Source organism: Scylla paramamosain, chromosome 13 (genome assembly GCF_035594125.1).
Source record: "Scylla paramamosain isolate STU-SP2022 chromosome 13, ASM3559412v1, whole genome shotgun sequence".
NCBI classification, from domain to species: domain Eukaryota; kingdom Metazoa; phylum Arthropoda; class Malacostraca; order Decapoda; family Portunidae; genus Scylla; species Scylla paramamosain.
Genome location: NC_087163.1, coordinates 24,557,534 through 24,573,235, shown reverse-complemented (window position 1 = coordinate 24,573,235; position 15,702 = coordinate 24,557,534). Strand labels below are relative to the sequence as shown.

The 15,702-nt window shown below is 42.0% G+C and overlaps 1 protein-coding gene across 1 annotated transcript; it reads left to right on the top strand.

The window, feature by feature from the left end:
• Positions 1-662: 662 nt before the first annotated feature.
• On the top strand, positions 663-12,951 carry LOC135106226 (uncharacterized). Its single transcript, XM_064014998.1, has 16 exons — positions 663-792; positions 3,144-3,344; positions 5,212-5,247; positions 5,541-5,708; positions 5,818-5,950; positions 6,118-6,290; positions 6,408-6,565; positions 6,688-6,774; positions 9,124-9,334; positions 10,309-10,344; positions 10,567-10,734; positions 10,850-10,982; positions 11,576-11,748; positions 11,838-11,995; positions 12,141-12,227; positions 12,606-12,951. The coding sequence occupies exons 1-16, from the start codon at positions 678-680 to the stop codon at positions 12,624-12,626; spliced, it is 2,058 nt and encodes a 685-aa protein (XP_063871068.1). The 5' UTR covers positions 663-677; the 3' UTR covers positions 12,627-12,951.
• Positions 12,952-15,702: the final 2,751 nt, after the last annotated feature.

The window sequence follows — 15,702 nt, the reverse complement described above, 5'->3', positions numbered from 1 at the left end:
GCTGCACGGAAAAGCAAGACCAATCACCACTAATCGCCTCCCTTTTATCTCAAACATAAGACAACCGCACAAGCATGAGACAAAGGCATGATAGAGAGACACGAGAAGCCTGGAGATGAAGCGCACCTGCACCAGATGCTGCTCACACCTGCTGCAGATACACGATATTTTGTGAGCACAAGTCAGTGCTTACGAGAGTGTATGAACCATATTTAAGGCGCGAGCACCAGGTGGATGAGAAAGACGAGACCACTACCTGAACCCCAATAATTAATGACTCCACCATTCGTGTGTACGGCCAGGTGTGTGTGTGTGTGTGTGTGTTTAGGTGTTTGGGTGAGTGTACTTCATGGGAACACTATCACCTGTTCCTTTGAATCTTTACCATAGTTCTGTATTTTCCCAGAATTGGTTTAATGTTTGATAGCACACACACACAAAAAAGAGAGAGAGAGAGAGAGAGAGAGAGAGAGAGAGAGAGAGAGAGAGAGAGAGAGAGAGAGAGAGAGAGAGAGAATGAACATACATTCTAGAAATCCAACAAAAGCGCAAAGCAAGCAGCATCCACGCGCGTGCCTCCTGTGCTGAGGGGCACCGTCGCTGCTCATATCCGTTTTCTCTCCAGACAACGATAAGACGGTGTGAAACTCTGAGCTGAGGTATAGCAATCACAGGACATGACGCGCAATGGAGATAGGCAGAAAGTCGCGCTGTTTCTCGTATTTCTCTTAGTGTTCAGCGTCACCATTGAAGAAGTAAGCACGTGTCAACAAGCTTGTGCTAGTTTTGAAGGTACAGGTACGTGGGAAAAGTTTGAATACACTCGTGCTTGTTTCCCACGAAGATGTTTCCAATTTTTAAATACTGACTTGGAAATAAGGTCGTCTGTAATGTTACGAAATTTAGTTGGAAACGTGCACGTGGTATTTGGTACTTGAAAATTGTGCGATTAGGTACGTGTGCATTAAGATGGTAAAGGATCTGAAATACGTACACCTTCGAAACTGATACCCAGTAGAAGTCATTTAAACCAATTTTGGTCAAGGACTTGAAAATAGTATCGTATTTAAAAGTTGCAGGTTTTTATAGATTGATTTTTTTTTTTTTCTTATCGAACATATGACGTTTACACAGAAAGAAATTTGAACACGTATCTTTTCAAACACTGCACTATCTTAATATACACGCACCTAATTCACCCTCCCTTATCAATAGTGATGTTATGACACGTACACCATCAAGTGCCTGGAGATGTACACACAATCGGTCAGTCTCAAAAACCACAGTTTCATGGAAACTCAAGTACTCTTCCTTTCTTCCGACTTTTAAATACAGCCTTTGTCTTTTTTTATGGATACTTTTAATCACTTGATCTAACAGCGGCGGTGATGATGAGTGCTCGAAATAAACCTTAACCTTCATTCATTAAGTAATCATGAATCACATAGACAAGGGTCCTACATGGGGGATGAAATTGCCACTTATCTACTAATGGGTCGGATTGAGTTACACTATTGCAGGTTTCTCGCAGTGAAACTTCCGTGAGTCAGGATCGAATCCTCGAGACGAGCACTCCAGTCTTTACCGATGCACGCAGCTCCCTCAAGTATCGGTGCTGAGTGCAGCTGTACTAGGGCATTCTCCTGCAGCCTCTCTCTTGCTGCCATAACCTGATGAAGCAAGTGTCCTTTTTTTTTCGTTCACTCTTTAGTTATCGCGTCATTAATATGAATATCCACACGTATGTCGTAACGTACGGGCAAGGAATGAAGTTTTATCCTTAATTTGCCTCAGGATACTTACCCACTACGCAAAAGTGTCAAATATATATATTCAAACATATATATTCAAACAGAGCCATGACAGGTTTCGTGACGAAGTGCCGAGCATCACGGCCCAGATCCAGCGCCCCACTGCCTCGAGTGACTGGAGGCGCTGCTGGACGATGACAGGGAGTGACACGCTGGCTACTTTACCTCTATACAAATAACAACAACGTCTGTGGAGTATTAGTCCTGTCGCTCCCTGAAGATCACCGTCCACACGAGACTAATGCTGCCTTTCTGATCCAAGCCTCAAGCCGTCACCCTAGCACCCCACAGCCACGTCTAGGGCAAATACACACACACATCCATAGTCCCATGTGTTTGTCTCGCGTCCAAACGTTATTTCTAACCTAACCCTGCAGTACACCTTCTCAGGTTGCCTGGTCAGTGTGGAAGGTGTGTGTGCGTGTGTGTGTGTGTGTGTGTGTGTGTGTGTGTGTGTGTGTGTGTGTGTGTGTGTGTGTGTGTGTGTGTGGATAATTCACCGTGGTCCTAAGGCTCACCCACAGCACTGCTCACCAGCTGCAGTCCTGCTTGTGACAGCTGTAACTATATATATATATATATATATATATATATATATATATATATATATATATATATATATATATATATATATATATATATATATATATATATGTACATTTTTAAAACTGGATAAAAGGTATTAAAATCTATTTCAAAAAATAAGGTGAAATTAAATAAAATTAATAAAAAATAGATTAAAGTGAAAAATGGCCTAATACCCACGAATGATGGCAAAAAAGAAAAAAAAAGATAAGGGGCGTGATGGACCTCGCTTGCAGGCACATCCCATCACAAACGAGGATAAATATGTCAGTGAATAAGTAGATAAATAAATACATCCGAAGGACAATATTGTTTCACGGAAAAGTCTAATGAACAGGAAAACACCGTGTGTCCGAACCTTGTTATTCCTATTGGTCGGCGCCGTGCAGGCATCGAGGACACGGCATGAAATGAACACACTGCTTGTGCACTCCGAAATAAGAATGAATCATATAAAACCGATCCTTGAAATCTTTGGAATTTGTAAGTGTTCTTTCTATGGTGTAGACTTAAAAAATATTCTCAGTTTATGTATGGTTCGCAAGCAATTGTGTCAGCGTGTATCCAAGAGCGGGGAGAAACATATATAATTGAAAATAAGGTTATCATGTAAAATATTCCCTTGAATATTCGCTTTGAAGTCTTTTAAAATTTAATGTTATCTGGTGAATGTTTTCTTCTCTTTTTTTTTTTTCTTTCTTTCTTTCTTTATCTCTTTGTCTCCTAATATGAACTGTCACTTTCAAGGAGCAGCGCAGCGCAAGACTTACCACTTGTGTCTCAAGCAAAGCAGAGAACACGGCTACATAAAAGCAGGCCCACCCAGCACTCGCCACAGACCAACCTCAGCAACGAAGACTGACGGGCACAACCTTGGCGCAATGAAGACACTGCTGTTTGTGCTGGTGCTGGCGGTGGCAGTCGCCCAGGCTAAAGCCCACGGTCGCGGTGAGCGTTGGGGAGGGAGTGCTGAGGTGACGGGAGGTTGCTGCGGAGTTGGTAGTTACCAATTGTATGTTAGTGGGAATGTGTCATCGGGAATTAACCGAAATCCTTCTTGATTTAATAAAAAAAAAAAAAAAAAAATCAGTTATCATATTTCCGAAATTATTTGTTTTTACTGTAAAGGTTATGTTAGGTTTTGTCTGCTTAGGTTACTGTAGTTTTATTTTATTCAGTTAATCATATATCCAAGAACACAAATGATATTGATAAATTTAGAATTTTAGTTTGTCTACAAGAATTATGCAGTAAAAATCTATAATAAATCTATGTAGCATAGTTGAGTGGTTAAATGTAATTTACAGTAACTGCACCAAACCAAGGCTGATGTAAAATATCGTAGGAATTATTATTGAAATATTTTTGCAAGAAATTACTTCGAATTTCGTGCAATCCCTTATTACACAAATTCCCTTCAACACACAGACAGTTGAGCCCATAAACTCCTTCATCAATAGAAAATGTCAAAGTCTTTCTTAATCTAAATTCCCTCATGACTGCTGGCACCTACCCAAAAAAATGTCTCCAACAACTTTTATTCTTCATCTTTTCTTCCTCTGTTTCAACTCGATGACACAACTGCCATTTCATCTATCTCGTCAGCTGAACTCTGCTCAAACCGTTGCTAAAAACCCCACTTTGAATTCAGGGCTTGCTCCTCCCTCCCCACCACGCTCCGACTATTTCATGTCTCCTATTTAGATTCTTCCTAATTATGTTTTCATGCCCTTGCTGGTCTTAACTCTCGAAAGGCCAAAGAACCTCCTATTTTTCTCTGTAACTGTGCATCCGTGCTTGCACAGTGCCTGGTCAAACTCTTTCAACTCTATCAACATCTATATTTTCTTCCTGTTGGAAGTTTGCCTACATTCAACCTGTTCCTAAAAAGGGTGACCGTTCTAACCCTTCAAATCATTGCTTTAATTTCCTGCCTTTTTAAGGGTTTTGAATCTATCCTCAGCAAGAAGGTTCTTAAACATCTAGCGCTTCACAACCTTACTTCTGATCGCCAGTATGAGTGCCGTCGTGGCCGCTCTACTGGTGATCTGGCGTTCCTCAGAGTCTTGATCATTCTCTCTCAGGAATTCTGTGAAACTTCCTCTGTTGCCGGAGACATATCAAAAGCATTTGATAGTCTGCCACAAAGCTTTAATTTTCTATCCTCTCTGTAACAATATCTCAAGTTTCCTTTTTGATTATTCTATTGTTGTTGTGGTAGACAGCCACTGTTCTCCAACGTCTATTCGCAGTGGTCTTCCCAATGGTTCTGGCCTGTCACTAATTCTCTATTATTCATCAGTGTTCTGAGCTATATTTATTGTTCTATCCACTTATTAACTGTATGACTGGCCCTCTCCAGCGGCCTCGTCGCACAAGACTATTATCTCTCACACCTATTCTGTACACTTCCCTTATACAAGAGGCAACGAGTATTTTCAATCTTTCATTCCTTTTTTTATTAGCAAACTCGAACTCCGTACCTGCTTCTGTATTTTTCTTCCACCTTTGACTTGCAGTGTCTCAAGAAGGAAGTTACAAGACCGTTTAGGGAAGAGATTTCTTGCATGAAAACTTATCTACCTCACTGCTGCTTTATGTTTGTCGGTAGAGTTGCCGAGTAGCTCCTTGTCGACACAATACAACGCAACACCATATATATATATATATATATATATATATATATATATATATATATATATATATATATATATATATATATATATATATATATATATATATATATATATATATATGTCAAGTGTGTGGTTTACACGAGTCACTCTATGCAACTAATGAACGCTTCCACCAACAGGGAGATCCGGCGATTGGGGATATGGCAATGAAAATGGTGAGTGACTGCCTTCATTCAGCTATTCCTGTCTGCTATGTTTTAGTTGTCGTGTTACAACATAATTCACAGCATGTATTACAAAGTATTTTCCGTTCGTCTTTTGTTCTTCATTATTCTGCAACTAACGTTCATCATAGGTGATCCCTTACTGTGATCAAACCATACTGACTTGTAGCGTCTCCCACGCAATATCGCAAATGGCATGCATTGTTTCTCGGATGGCATGCAAACACATCCATCAGTGAAGCACAGCGGCGTACACTTGTTTATGCAATGGTGAACACCCGCAGGTCCCGATACTTGGCCGGACCATTTCCCCACGTGTGGCGGCAGCAGGCAGTCTCCCGTGGCCATCAACACCGGTGAAGCTGAAACAGACATTCCACATACGTCCTTCCACTTTGTTAATTACGACGCCAAGCCCACCACTGTGACCCTCACCAACACTGGACATTCAGGTTAGTGGCGGCTTGCCGTGACCACTACACTGATGCGGCCCACAGTGGTGCCTGTGTCACACGCCTCACTTCAGCCTCGCCCACGTGCTCACGCCTCATTATGTTACAGTTCAGGTCAACATGGACATCAATGCCTCGGTGTCGGGGGGCAGCCTGACCGGTGAATTCGTCTTTCATCAGTTCCACTTCCACTGGGGTGCTGTATACACCCGCGGCTCAGAACATACCGTGGATCACAACAGGTGGGGAAATTCCTCCGCAGCAGCTTGATCCACCTGCCATCCTTCATTTTTTTTTTTTTTGCCTTCCGACTTCTCATCTTGGTTGTATTATCATCATCCCATCCAATACATCCTTTCCTCCTTTGTATTCAGCCTTGTGTATCATCCACTCTCCTGCACATCACCAGGTTCCCCGGCGAGCTTCACTTGGTACACTACCGCGAGAGTTACGGTAGCTGGGCGGAGGCAGTGAAGCACGAGGATGGCGTGGCTGTGTTTAGTGTCCTGTTGGAGCTGCATCTCACAGACAACCCGAATCTCCACCCAATTGTCAACGGCCTCATGGATGTAATCTTGCCTCGTAAGTAGCAGGGATCCAAACAGACGGCGCTGAAAGAAACTACAATAAAAATTCTGTTTGCCGCTGTATTTAATGAACTTTAGGACTTGGTAACTTATTAATGGCTACGATTCACAGACGAAACGGCTCTTATCAGCCCAGTAGTCCTGCACAGCCTCCTGCCCAGCAACGTGGATCACTTCTTCAGTTACTCGGGTTCCCTCACCACTCCAGGCTGCGACGAGGTGGTGGAATGGACGATCTTTAGGGACAGAATCCCCATATCCAACAGTCAGGTAATTTTCCTTTAAGTTTTCTCTCGCTTCAGTTGAACATTACTGCGGAATATTCAGTTGAGTAATGGCATCGCCACACGCCGGCTCGTCGTGCTTCCCGCTCACCAAGACTCTCTCCGCAGCTGAAGCAATTCAGGGAGCTGACTGCTGGAGATGGCAGCACACTGCAGGACAATTTCCGAACCCTGCAGCCGCTCAACGGCCGCAAGGTGAGTGTTGGGAAAAGTGACAGGCACACCATGAAAACCTAAATAAATCACTGTCATAATGTAATGCACTGACTGGCAATAATTAACGAAAATATGGTGAATTAGTTTAACACCTCTGGACTGCCTTAATAGCCTTGTTGTGTTCGTATGGGCAATCCTCTTTAGGTTTTTTTTTTTTTTCGTAGGGGCTGAACCTGCGTTCTTTTAAGTTTGTAATATTTGCAGGTGTATCGATCCTGGGAGGATGACTAGGATTTCCATTAATACAAGCAGTAAGGAGACGTCAGCTTTGATGATGAACACCGGCTTCCCATGTGCCGCACGCAAAAGACCAAAGCTATGAAATTACAAACCTATGGATGATGTTTAGCAAAGTTATGATAGTCAAGGTTATTCGAGTAAAATATAAAAATAGGGCGGGGTTGTTAGTTAAGGAGTACACTGTGGAAGAACAGTTGTTTGTGTAAGTGTTTAATGCTGCATGCAATGTTTGCTGCTCTGGTAATTGTCCACTACATTGCCAACTGATATTGATGTTTTAATGGTCATAAAGAGCTGTCCTTAGTTTTATCATGATTATGAAATACACACTGTTGGAGTTGTTTCTTTCAAAACTAATAAAAAAAAAAAAAAAAAACAAGACCAATCTAAGTAAGTATTTAGCCACAAAAATATAACGTGCTTGGCTCAACGCGGGACCGTAACGCAGAGATATAATTTCTCATGTTATAAAGTTAAAGAGGGATATATTTTGCCTACAATAAAAATTATAAAAGTATATAACTCGATACACCTGCTCCTGACCTCAAGCCCAAGACACCCAGAACCGTAACACCACACTCATAACACAACGTACTCCTACCCACACACGTTATACCTCACATACCCCACCCACACTCATTTAACATAACCTTAACATACCTTCACCTGCACCGCCTAACATAACACACGCCGTAACATCACAAAGACCCACCCACAACACCAATGATACCACAAGCGCACCCAAACCCACCTGCATTTCAATGGTTGGGGGAACCTGTGTACGTTTACAAACTGCCGTCTTGAAAATTGCTAATGGCCAAGTAAGGCTAAAGATGTTCTGTTTACCTGTGAAAAGTTATCCTATTTTTTTCCTGATGTGTTTCCGTGTCCGCTGTTACGGCCACAGGCCACGCAACGCATCACGACAACGACGAGGACTGATGAGTATCACGGCTCAGATCCCGCGCCCCACTGCGTCGAGTGACTGGAGGTGCTGCTGGACGATGACTGGTAGTGACGCGCTGGCTACTTTACCTCCACATAACTAACAACAAAGTCCATAGAGTATTAGTCCAGTCGTCCCCTGAAAACCACCTTCTGCACAAGACTGCTGATGCCTTTCTGATCCAGGACTCAACCTGTCACCCTAGCACACCACAGCCGCGTCTAGAACAAATAGTCATACACCCATAGCCCCATGTGGTTGTCTCGCTTCCAAACGACATCTGTAACCTAACCGGGTAACCTTCTCAGGTTACCCGGTCACAGTGTGTGTGTGTGTGTGTGTGTGTGTGTATGTTTATGTGAGGGTAATTCACCGTGGTCCTATAAGGATCACCCACAGCACTCTTCACCAGCTACTGCCCTGCCGGTGACAGCTGTGACTCATCGCTCTGTTCGAGGTTTCACGCATCTTCGAATCTTCGAAGAAATACTTAACTACCATTTTCACACTAGCGGTAATACTAATGGCGTGGAATACAAGGGAAGAGCTTGTTTACGAAAACTGCCGAGAGGAAATTATTATGTGTCTTGCACAGTGCATGCGAGCTGTGAGTTGCCTGTGGTCTGTCACGAGATGGGGGAAGTAATGGATCTTGCCTGCAGGAACATCCTGTTACAAACAAGAGTAATTATATTACTGAATAAATTACTAGATTAATACGTCTAAAGGACAATATTGCTTCGCTGAAAATCTAATGAACGTGTCCAAACCTTGTAATCCCTAGTGGTCGTGCAGGCGTCGAGGACACGGCATGAAATAAACACACTGCTTGTGCACTCCGAACTGAGAACGAATCACACAAAACCAATCCTTGAAATCTTGGAAATTTATAAGTCCTCCTTGTATGAACACCTCAAAAATATTCACAATTAATGCATCATTTATGTATTATCAATTTATGTATTATTCATAAACACTCGTGTCAATATATGTGTATCCCCGAGCTGAGGAAACAAACATAACAGTAAATAAAGTCAGCATATGAAATATTCCTTTGATTAAATATTAGTTTGATAGCCTTTTAAAAACGACTTATCTGAAGAAGATTCTTTATCTTAACGTGAACTGTCACTGTTTGAAAGAGCAGCGCAGCGCAAGGCTCAGCCTGTTGTCTCGAGCAAAGTAGAGAACGAAGCTTCACAAATGCATGCAGATTCACCCACTGGCCAGCACTCGCCACAGACCAACCTCAGCCACGGAGGTTGATGGGGCACACTGTTGGCGTCATGAAGACACTCCTGCTTGTGCTGGTGCTGGAGGTGGCGACCGCCCAGGCGAGAGTCGACGGTCAGGGTGAGCGCCGGAGAGGGAGTGCTGGAGTGGCGGAAGGATGTGGTGGAGTTGGGGTTTTCACTAGTGTATAACAAAAAGCTTAGCTTCGTAATCAGCCAAGACTAGTGTGCTGCTTAAATGATTACCTTTTTCATTAAAGTATCTGGTGGAAGTTGGTGAATTTCAAGTGGCGTATGCACATTGACCGTGCTCTCTTCCGACAATGTAAACAGTAACATGAACGATTCCTGAAACGTTAAATGATTGATCACAAATTAGTTGACTCGTGCCTTGGTAGTTGGCAGAAATACAACAAAGTTAGAAGCATTGCACCTGGCACGCCCTATTTCATTAGTCAACAACGTAAAGTTATCTCAAATATTGACTCGGCAGCACCCATCCCACTGTTATGAGACGGCAGACCAGCTTACATTATGATGCCATGACCTATCAGCAAATTTCATATTAATTTTGTGAGTCCGGACAGCCAATGGAGACCCTTGGGACTATTTGTGGTGAGAAAGAAAACCAGGGCCTGTGTTCTGCTCCAGTGGTGAAGGTTATGGTTAGGCACTGGAGAATCGAGTGTTAAAGATGCACCACACTGTGTTGCTGTTTTGACAATCGATATTTATTGAATTTCATGCACAAGGGCCGCCTCATACCTAGTTTCATTTACTATTGTGTACTTTTAGCAAGTACACATGCCGGAATGATGAAGAAAAACAGTTCGGACACTTAGTCTCGTCCACTAATCTTTGTGGAATCGGGAGTCGAATTCGAAGATTTGTGTAACGATTCCGCATCCCTGGACAGTTAAGGGGAGATGTTTCTTCTGATACTTCAGTCTCGATGATTTACATACCTAGCATTTTTTTGTTTGTTGGAAGAGTTGCCAAGCAGCACCACGCTGACGCTTCACCAGATGAGGCATGCATATTGCGGGTGTGGTTTGCAGGAGTCACTATGCAAATAATGAATACTTCCACCAACAGTGAGGACCGGCGAATGGGGCTACGGCGCTGATAATGGTAAGTGACGAGCTTCATTCATCTTTTCATGTCTGCTATATTTCCGATGTCATTTTCCCAACACGAGTCTCTTAACAGAACTAAATTATGATTACGTACATCACAAAGTATTTTTCCCTTTAGTCTTTTTATTTTTTCCAATATACTGCACGTAACGTTCATCAGAGTTGATCAGTTAAGCACAGCGGCGTACAGCTGTTGTACAATGGTGAACACTCGCAGGACCCCATACTTGGCAGTACACTTTCCCCGCGTGTGGCGGCCGCAGGCAGTCTCCCGTGGCCATCAACACCTGTGAGACTGAAACAGACTTGCCATTGACGCCCTTTCACTTCAATAATTACGACGCCAAGTCCACCACTGTGACCCTCACCAACACTGGGCATTCAGGTTAGTGACGACGTGCCGTGACCACTACATTGCTGCGGCCCACAGTGCTGCCTGTGTCACACGCCTTCTCTTCAGCCTCGCCCACGTGCTCACGCCTCATTATATAATGTTACAGTTCAGGTCAACATGGACGTTAATGCCTCGGTGTCGGGGGGCAGCCTGACCGGTGAATTTGTCTTCCATCAATTCCACTTCCACTGGGGTGCTGCAGACACCCACGGCTCAGAGCATACCGTGGATCAAGTCAGGTGGGAAAGTTCTGCAGCTTGATTCATCTCCCCTCCTATACAGTCGGCGACAAAAAAGATGACAAAATCTTTGTGTGATCGCAAGGTCAAAGATGGTAACGTCATAAAAATTTCAGACAAAGAACACTGATTCTTCTTTCAGTTCCCTTGTTGCGAGGCGAAGATTACAATCCAATTCTCTCTTCATAATGTTCAAGGTTCGCACAGCAATTTTCCTTCTTCATCCGTCGCTTCATGCTCCGAGTTTCGTCGCCAACTTTGAACCCCTTTATCCACCGGTACACAGTTCTCTAACTCCAATAATACAAACTGTTTCTTTAATTGGTTTTATTCCTCTACACAAGGCAACCACAGACCGTCATTTCGTCTCCAGTAATAAGAGGTTTAATAGCCATTGGAAGGTGGTATGGAAAGATGCAACAATAACTTTTGGAAATCATTCGGGCAATGCACGCACGAAAAACATCTTGTCACAACTGTCAAATCATCTAAATCGCGTTATCAATCTCATTCCATTACATCTCTTCCTCCTCTGAATACGTATTCAGTCTTGTATATCATCTCTCAATATTTTACTCTTCTGACGTCACCAGGTGCCCCGCTGAGATTCACTTGGTACACTACCTCAAGAGCTATGGCAGCTTCGAGGAGGCTGTGAAGCACGAGGACGGCGTGGCTGTGTTCGGTGTTATGCTGGAGCTGTCGTACACTGATAACCCAAATCTCCACCCAATTATCAACGGTCTCAGGGGTGTAATCTTGCCTCGTAAGTAAGAGGTCCAAACAAAGGGAAACTACATGAAAATAGTGTTTACCAGTCTTTTTAATTAACTTATTAATGGCTACGATTCACAGACGAAACGGCTCTTATTAGCTCAGTAGCCCTGCACAGCCTCCTGCCCAGCAACGTGGACCACTTCTTCCGTTACTCGGGTTCCCTCACCACTCCAGGCTGCGACGAGGTGGTGGAATGGACGATCTTCAGGGACAGAATCCACATATCTAGCAGTCAGGTAATTTTCCTTTACTTTAAGCATTCTTTCGCTTCAAATGAATATTCCTGCGGAAATTATATCTTTCCATCTGACACACGAGTAATCACGGTATCGTCACACGCCGGCTCATCGTGCTTCCCGCTCACCGAGACTCTATCCGCAGCTGAAGCAGTTCAGGGAGCTGACTGCTGAAGATGGCAGCACACTGCAGGACAATTTCCGAACCCTGCAGCCGCTCAACGAGCGCGAGGTGAGTGTTAAGAGATAGGCGCGTTAGATGAGGTCAAGATAACGACTGGAGAGAGGTGAGGGAAGCAAAGGTCAATTAGGGAAAGTGACAGGCACATCACGAGAACTTAAATCAGTCTTAATGCACTGCACGGGCTGGCAATAACTGAATGAGATGGTGAATGAGTTTATCATCTCAGTTGCCTAAATAATTCTGTATTGTGTTAATATGGATCATTCTCTTCGGACTTGGATCTCTCTCTCTCTCTCTCTCTCTCTCTCTCTCTCTCTCTCTCTCTCTCTCTCTCTCTCTCTCTCTCTCTCTCTCTCTCTCTCTCTCTCTCTCTCGTATGGACTGGTTGGGCCCTGAACATTTTTTTTAAGTGTGTAATCTTTGCAGGTGTATCGATCCTGGTTATAAACCGCCATCACCAGTACTGCCGTGCCAAAACGGCATTCCCGAGCACCATCAGTGCAAATTACCTCCAAGATGTCAACATTAATTGTAAACATCACTTCCCATGTAGTTATGATAGATTATTAGAGTAAAAAGATAAAAATACGGCGGGGTTGTTAGTTAAGTAGTCCACTGTGCAAGAACGGTTGTTTGTGTATTTAATAATGAATAGTTTGCTGCTCTGGTAACTGTCCACTACATTGCCAACTGCCAGTGATGTTCATCAGTAGCTGCTTTTTTTTTTTTTTTTTTTTTCATAATTACGAAATAAAACTGTCTTACTGCTGAGTTTTGGTTCTTTTAAAATTCTAAAACACAAGATCAATCCGAGTAAGCATTCAGGCACATCAAATATAACCTATCTGGGGGAAAATATATATAATTTATATATAATAAAAAAAAAAAAATCATGTGAAATTGCCTCCCATTCCCCAATATCCATATCCATGCCAGAAACATAAATTTATAGCAAAGAAAATTTGTTTTGTAGCAAAGAAAAGGACAGGACTTTCAGTTTTCGTTAAATATGTCTAAAGAGAAAGGAAAGGGGAGAGAGGAGGCATGTGGTGCAGTGCCGAAAAAAGCGAGACGGAAACAGAAATATAGGCCCGAGTGGGAAAAACAGTTTCCGTGAGTGAGGCCTGCAAATAAGGATGTTTATAAGGCCATGTGCCTTATTTTCAGTGTTGAAATAACCGCCCAAGTCACAACTCTGAAGTTGCACGAAAACACTGCAAAGCACAAGAAAATGTGTGCGTCATCCTCATCCAAAAAACTTATGGAGTCTTTTACAAGTGCACGTGCTGATAATGCAACTAGTAAAAGTTATTCTGTTAAGGCTGCTGAAATAAGGCTTACTGCATTTATGGTGGAACACAATGTAAGTTTCCGTGTGGCCGATCATCTGTGTGAAGTCCTGAAAGGTTGCTTCTCTGACTCCGCTATTGCAAAGGAATTGAAAATGAAAAGAACAAAATGTCAAAGAGTGTGTGGTAATGTTATGGCACACTCTCACAAACAAGAGCTCATTAACATCTTAAAGCAGAATAAGTTCAGCATTCTTGTGGATGAATCCACAGATATATCGGTCTCTCAATTTATGCATCATGGTAAGAGTGGTTGAAGGAAATGCTGTTGTCACCAAATTTTGGGATTTAGTGCCATTATTTAGTAGTGATCCTAGTAAAGCTAATGAAGGTGCTACAGCTGCCAGGATGTTTTCAGAGATAATGAAAACATTTACTGAAAATGTTATACCTACTTCTAATATCATTGGCTTTGGTTCTGATGGATGCAGCACTATGATGGGGCCTAATAACTCTGTGAGTAGCAGGTTAAAGGAACTTTTCCCAGGAATCTTTATTATGAAATGTGTATGCCATTCTGCCCATATATGTGCCTCTGAAGCATGCAAACAATTACCTGATGCTATTGAACAACTAGCTCATGATGTCCACAACACATTCAAGAACTCTTCAAAACGATTGGCACAATTTGTAGAATTTCAAGAGTTTGCTGGGGCTCAAAAGCTTAGGATTTTATTGCCATCTAGAACGCGCTGGCTTTCCTACACGGCTGTTGTGAAAAGGATGCTTGAGCAGTGGGGCCCTCTTCAGATGTTCTTTGCTGAATTAAATTTTCAACAGACGAAAACTTGTGGTTGCACAGTTAGAAGTGCTTATGAACAACTGCACAATCCATTTACCAGGCTTTACTACTGCTTCCTTTCTTCAGTATTACCAAAGTTTACTCAGCTGAACCTTTTATTTCAAAGTGAAAGAGTGGTCATAACTGAATTGCACAGGCAAGTTTGTAATTTATATAAAGAATTGCTACTGATGTACATGAACCATGAATACATTGTGAAAACCATGCTTTCAAAAGTTGATCCAAGATATCAACGTGAGTTCCTGATGCTAGAGCAGGTGTATTTGGGTGCAGCTGTCTTAAAAACAATAACAGACAATCCAGAATTAAGCAAGCAAAAAAAGGAAATGTATGAGTTTCGCTTCCACTGCAGATTATTTTGATAGTAACAGCAGAACAGATCAGGAAGAGATTTAATTTCTCTCCACTGCCAAGGGCCGCCATGATGGCTGGCTACCTGTTTCAACCTGTGCCAACCTGTTGGTTCCAGTATTTTTTTGGTAATTTTCTTAACTTATTTATTCTGCTCGTATAGTATGTTTTTTTTTATGGTTTATAAAAATAATTATTTGCTTTAGAAGTGTTTTCGTTGCTTGTGTTGAGTTGTTTTCAATTTTGTGTTTACGAAAATGTGGGGTGTTTTTTTTTTTTTTTTTGGCAGGATTTTGACAAACTTATTTTTTTATTTCACACTCTAATTACGTCTTTTGTGTTTCTAAAAATTGCTTATGATTTTTAAAGTGTTTTTCGTTTCTGTTCAGAGAAATAAGTGGACTTTAAAAATGGTTTATGGTCCTGTTAAAAGTTGTGATTACAACACTTTTTGTGTTATTTTCTCTCTATTTCAGCTTGTAACTAACTTTTTCATTGCTTGAAAAAATAGTTCGTATGTTTTAAAGTGTTTTATCTTGTTGTTGAGTCAAAATGGGTGGACTTTTCAGTGGTTTTTAATCGTGTTTAGGTTCCAACACTTATTTTTTTTACACAATTTCGGTTTTATTTGTTTACTTCTTGTTCCAGGTAACTTTTGATGGTGTAAGATGATGGTTCAGATTTTTAATTTTTTTTACGTTCCTGAAAATTCAAATGTTGTGGACTTTTCAATGATTTAAATGGTGCCGAATATTTCAACATTTTTTCCATAATTCATTTGGATATTTTTTAAATACTACTCAGGCTGGAGCTGTTATAATATTGTGAATATTAGTTAAAGTATTTGTCAAGTCAGAATATATAAGGCATTCGAGCCTAGCTCCATTTTTTCGAGGGATCAATTTCAAAATGAAATCCGTTACGGTACGTAAAATAGCCGTGACGTCACTGCCGCCATCATGGACCCGGGACCTTGATCGGCTCCGCTGTCTCCTCGGTAATATTTATTGTACTTTGTTTT

Coding starts and splice junctions, on each gene's coding strand:
- LOC135106226 (XM_064014998.1), top strand. CDS start 678: ATGACGCGCAATGGAGATAGGCAGAAAGTCGCGCTGTTTCTCGTATTT. Junction 9,335..10,308: donor GGCGAGAGTCGACGGTCAGG/GTGAGCGCCGGA, acceptor TTCCACCAACAG/TGAGGACCGGCGAATGGGGC. Junction 10,345..10,566: donor GGGCTACGGCGCTGATAATG/GTAAGTGACGAG, acceptor GAACACTCGCAG/GACCCCATACTTGGCAGTAC.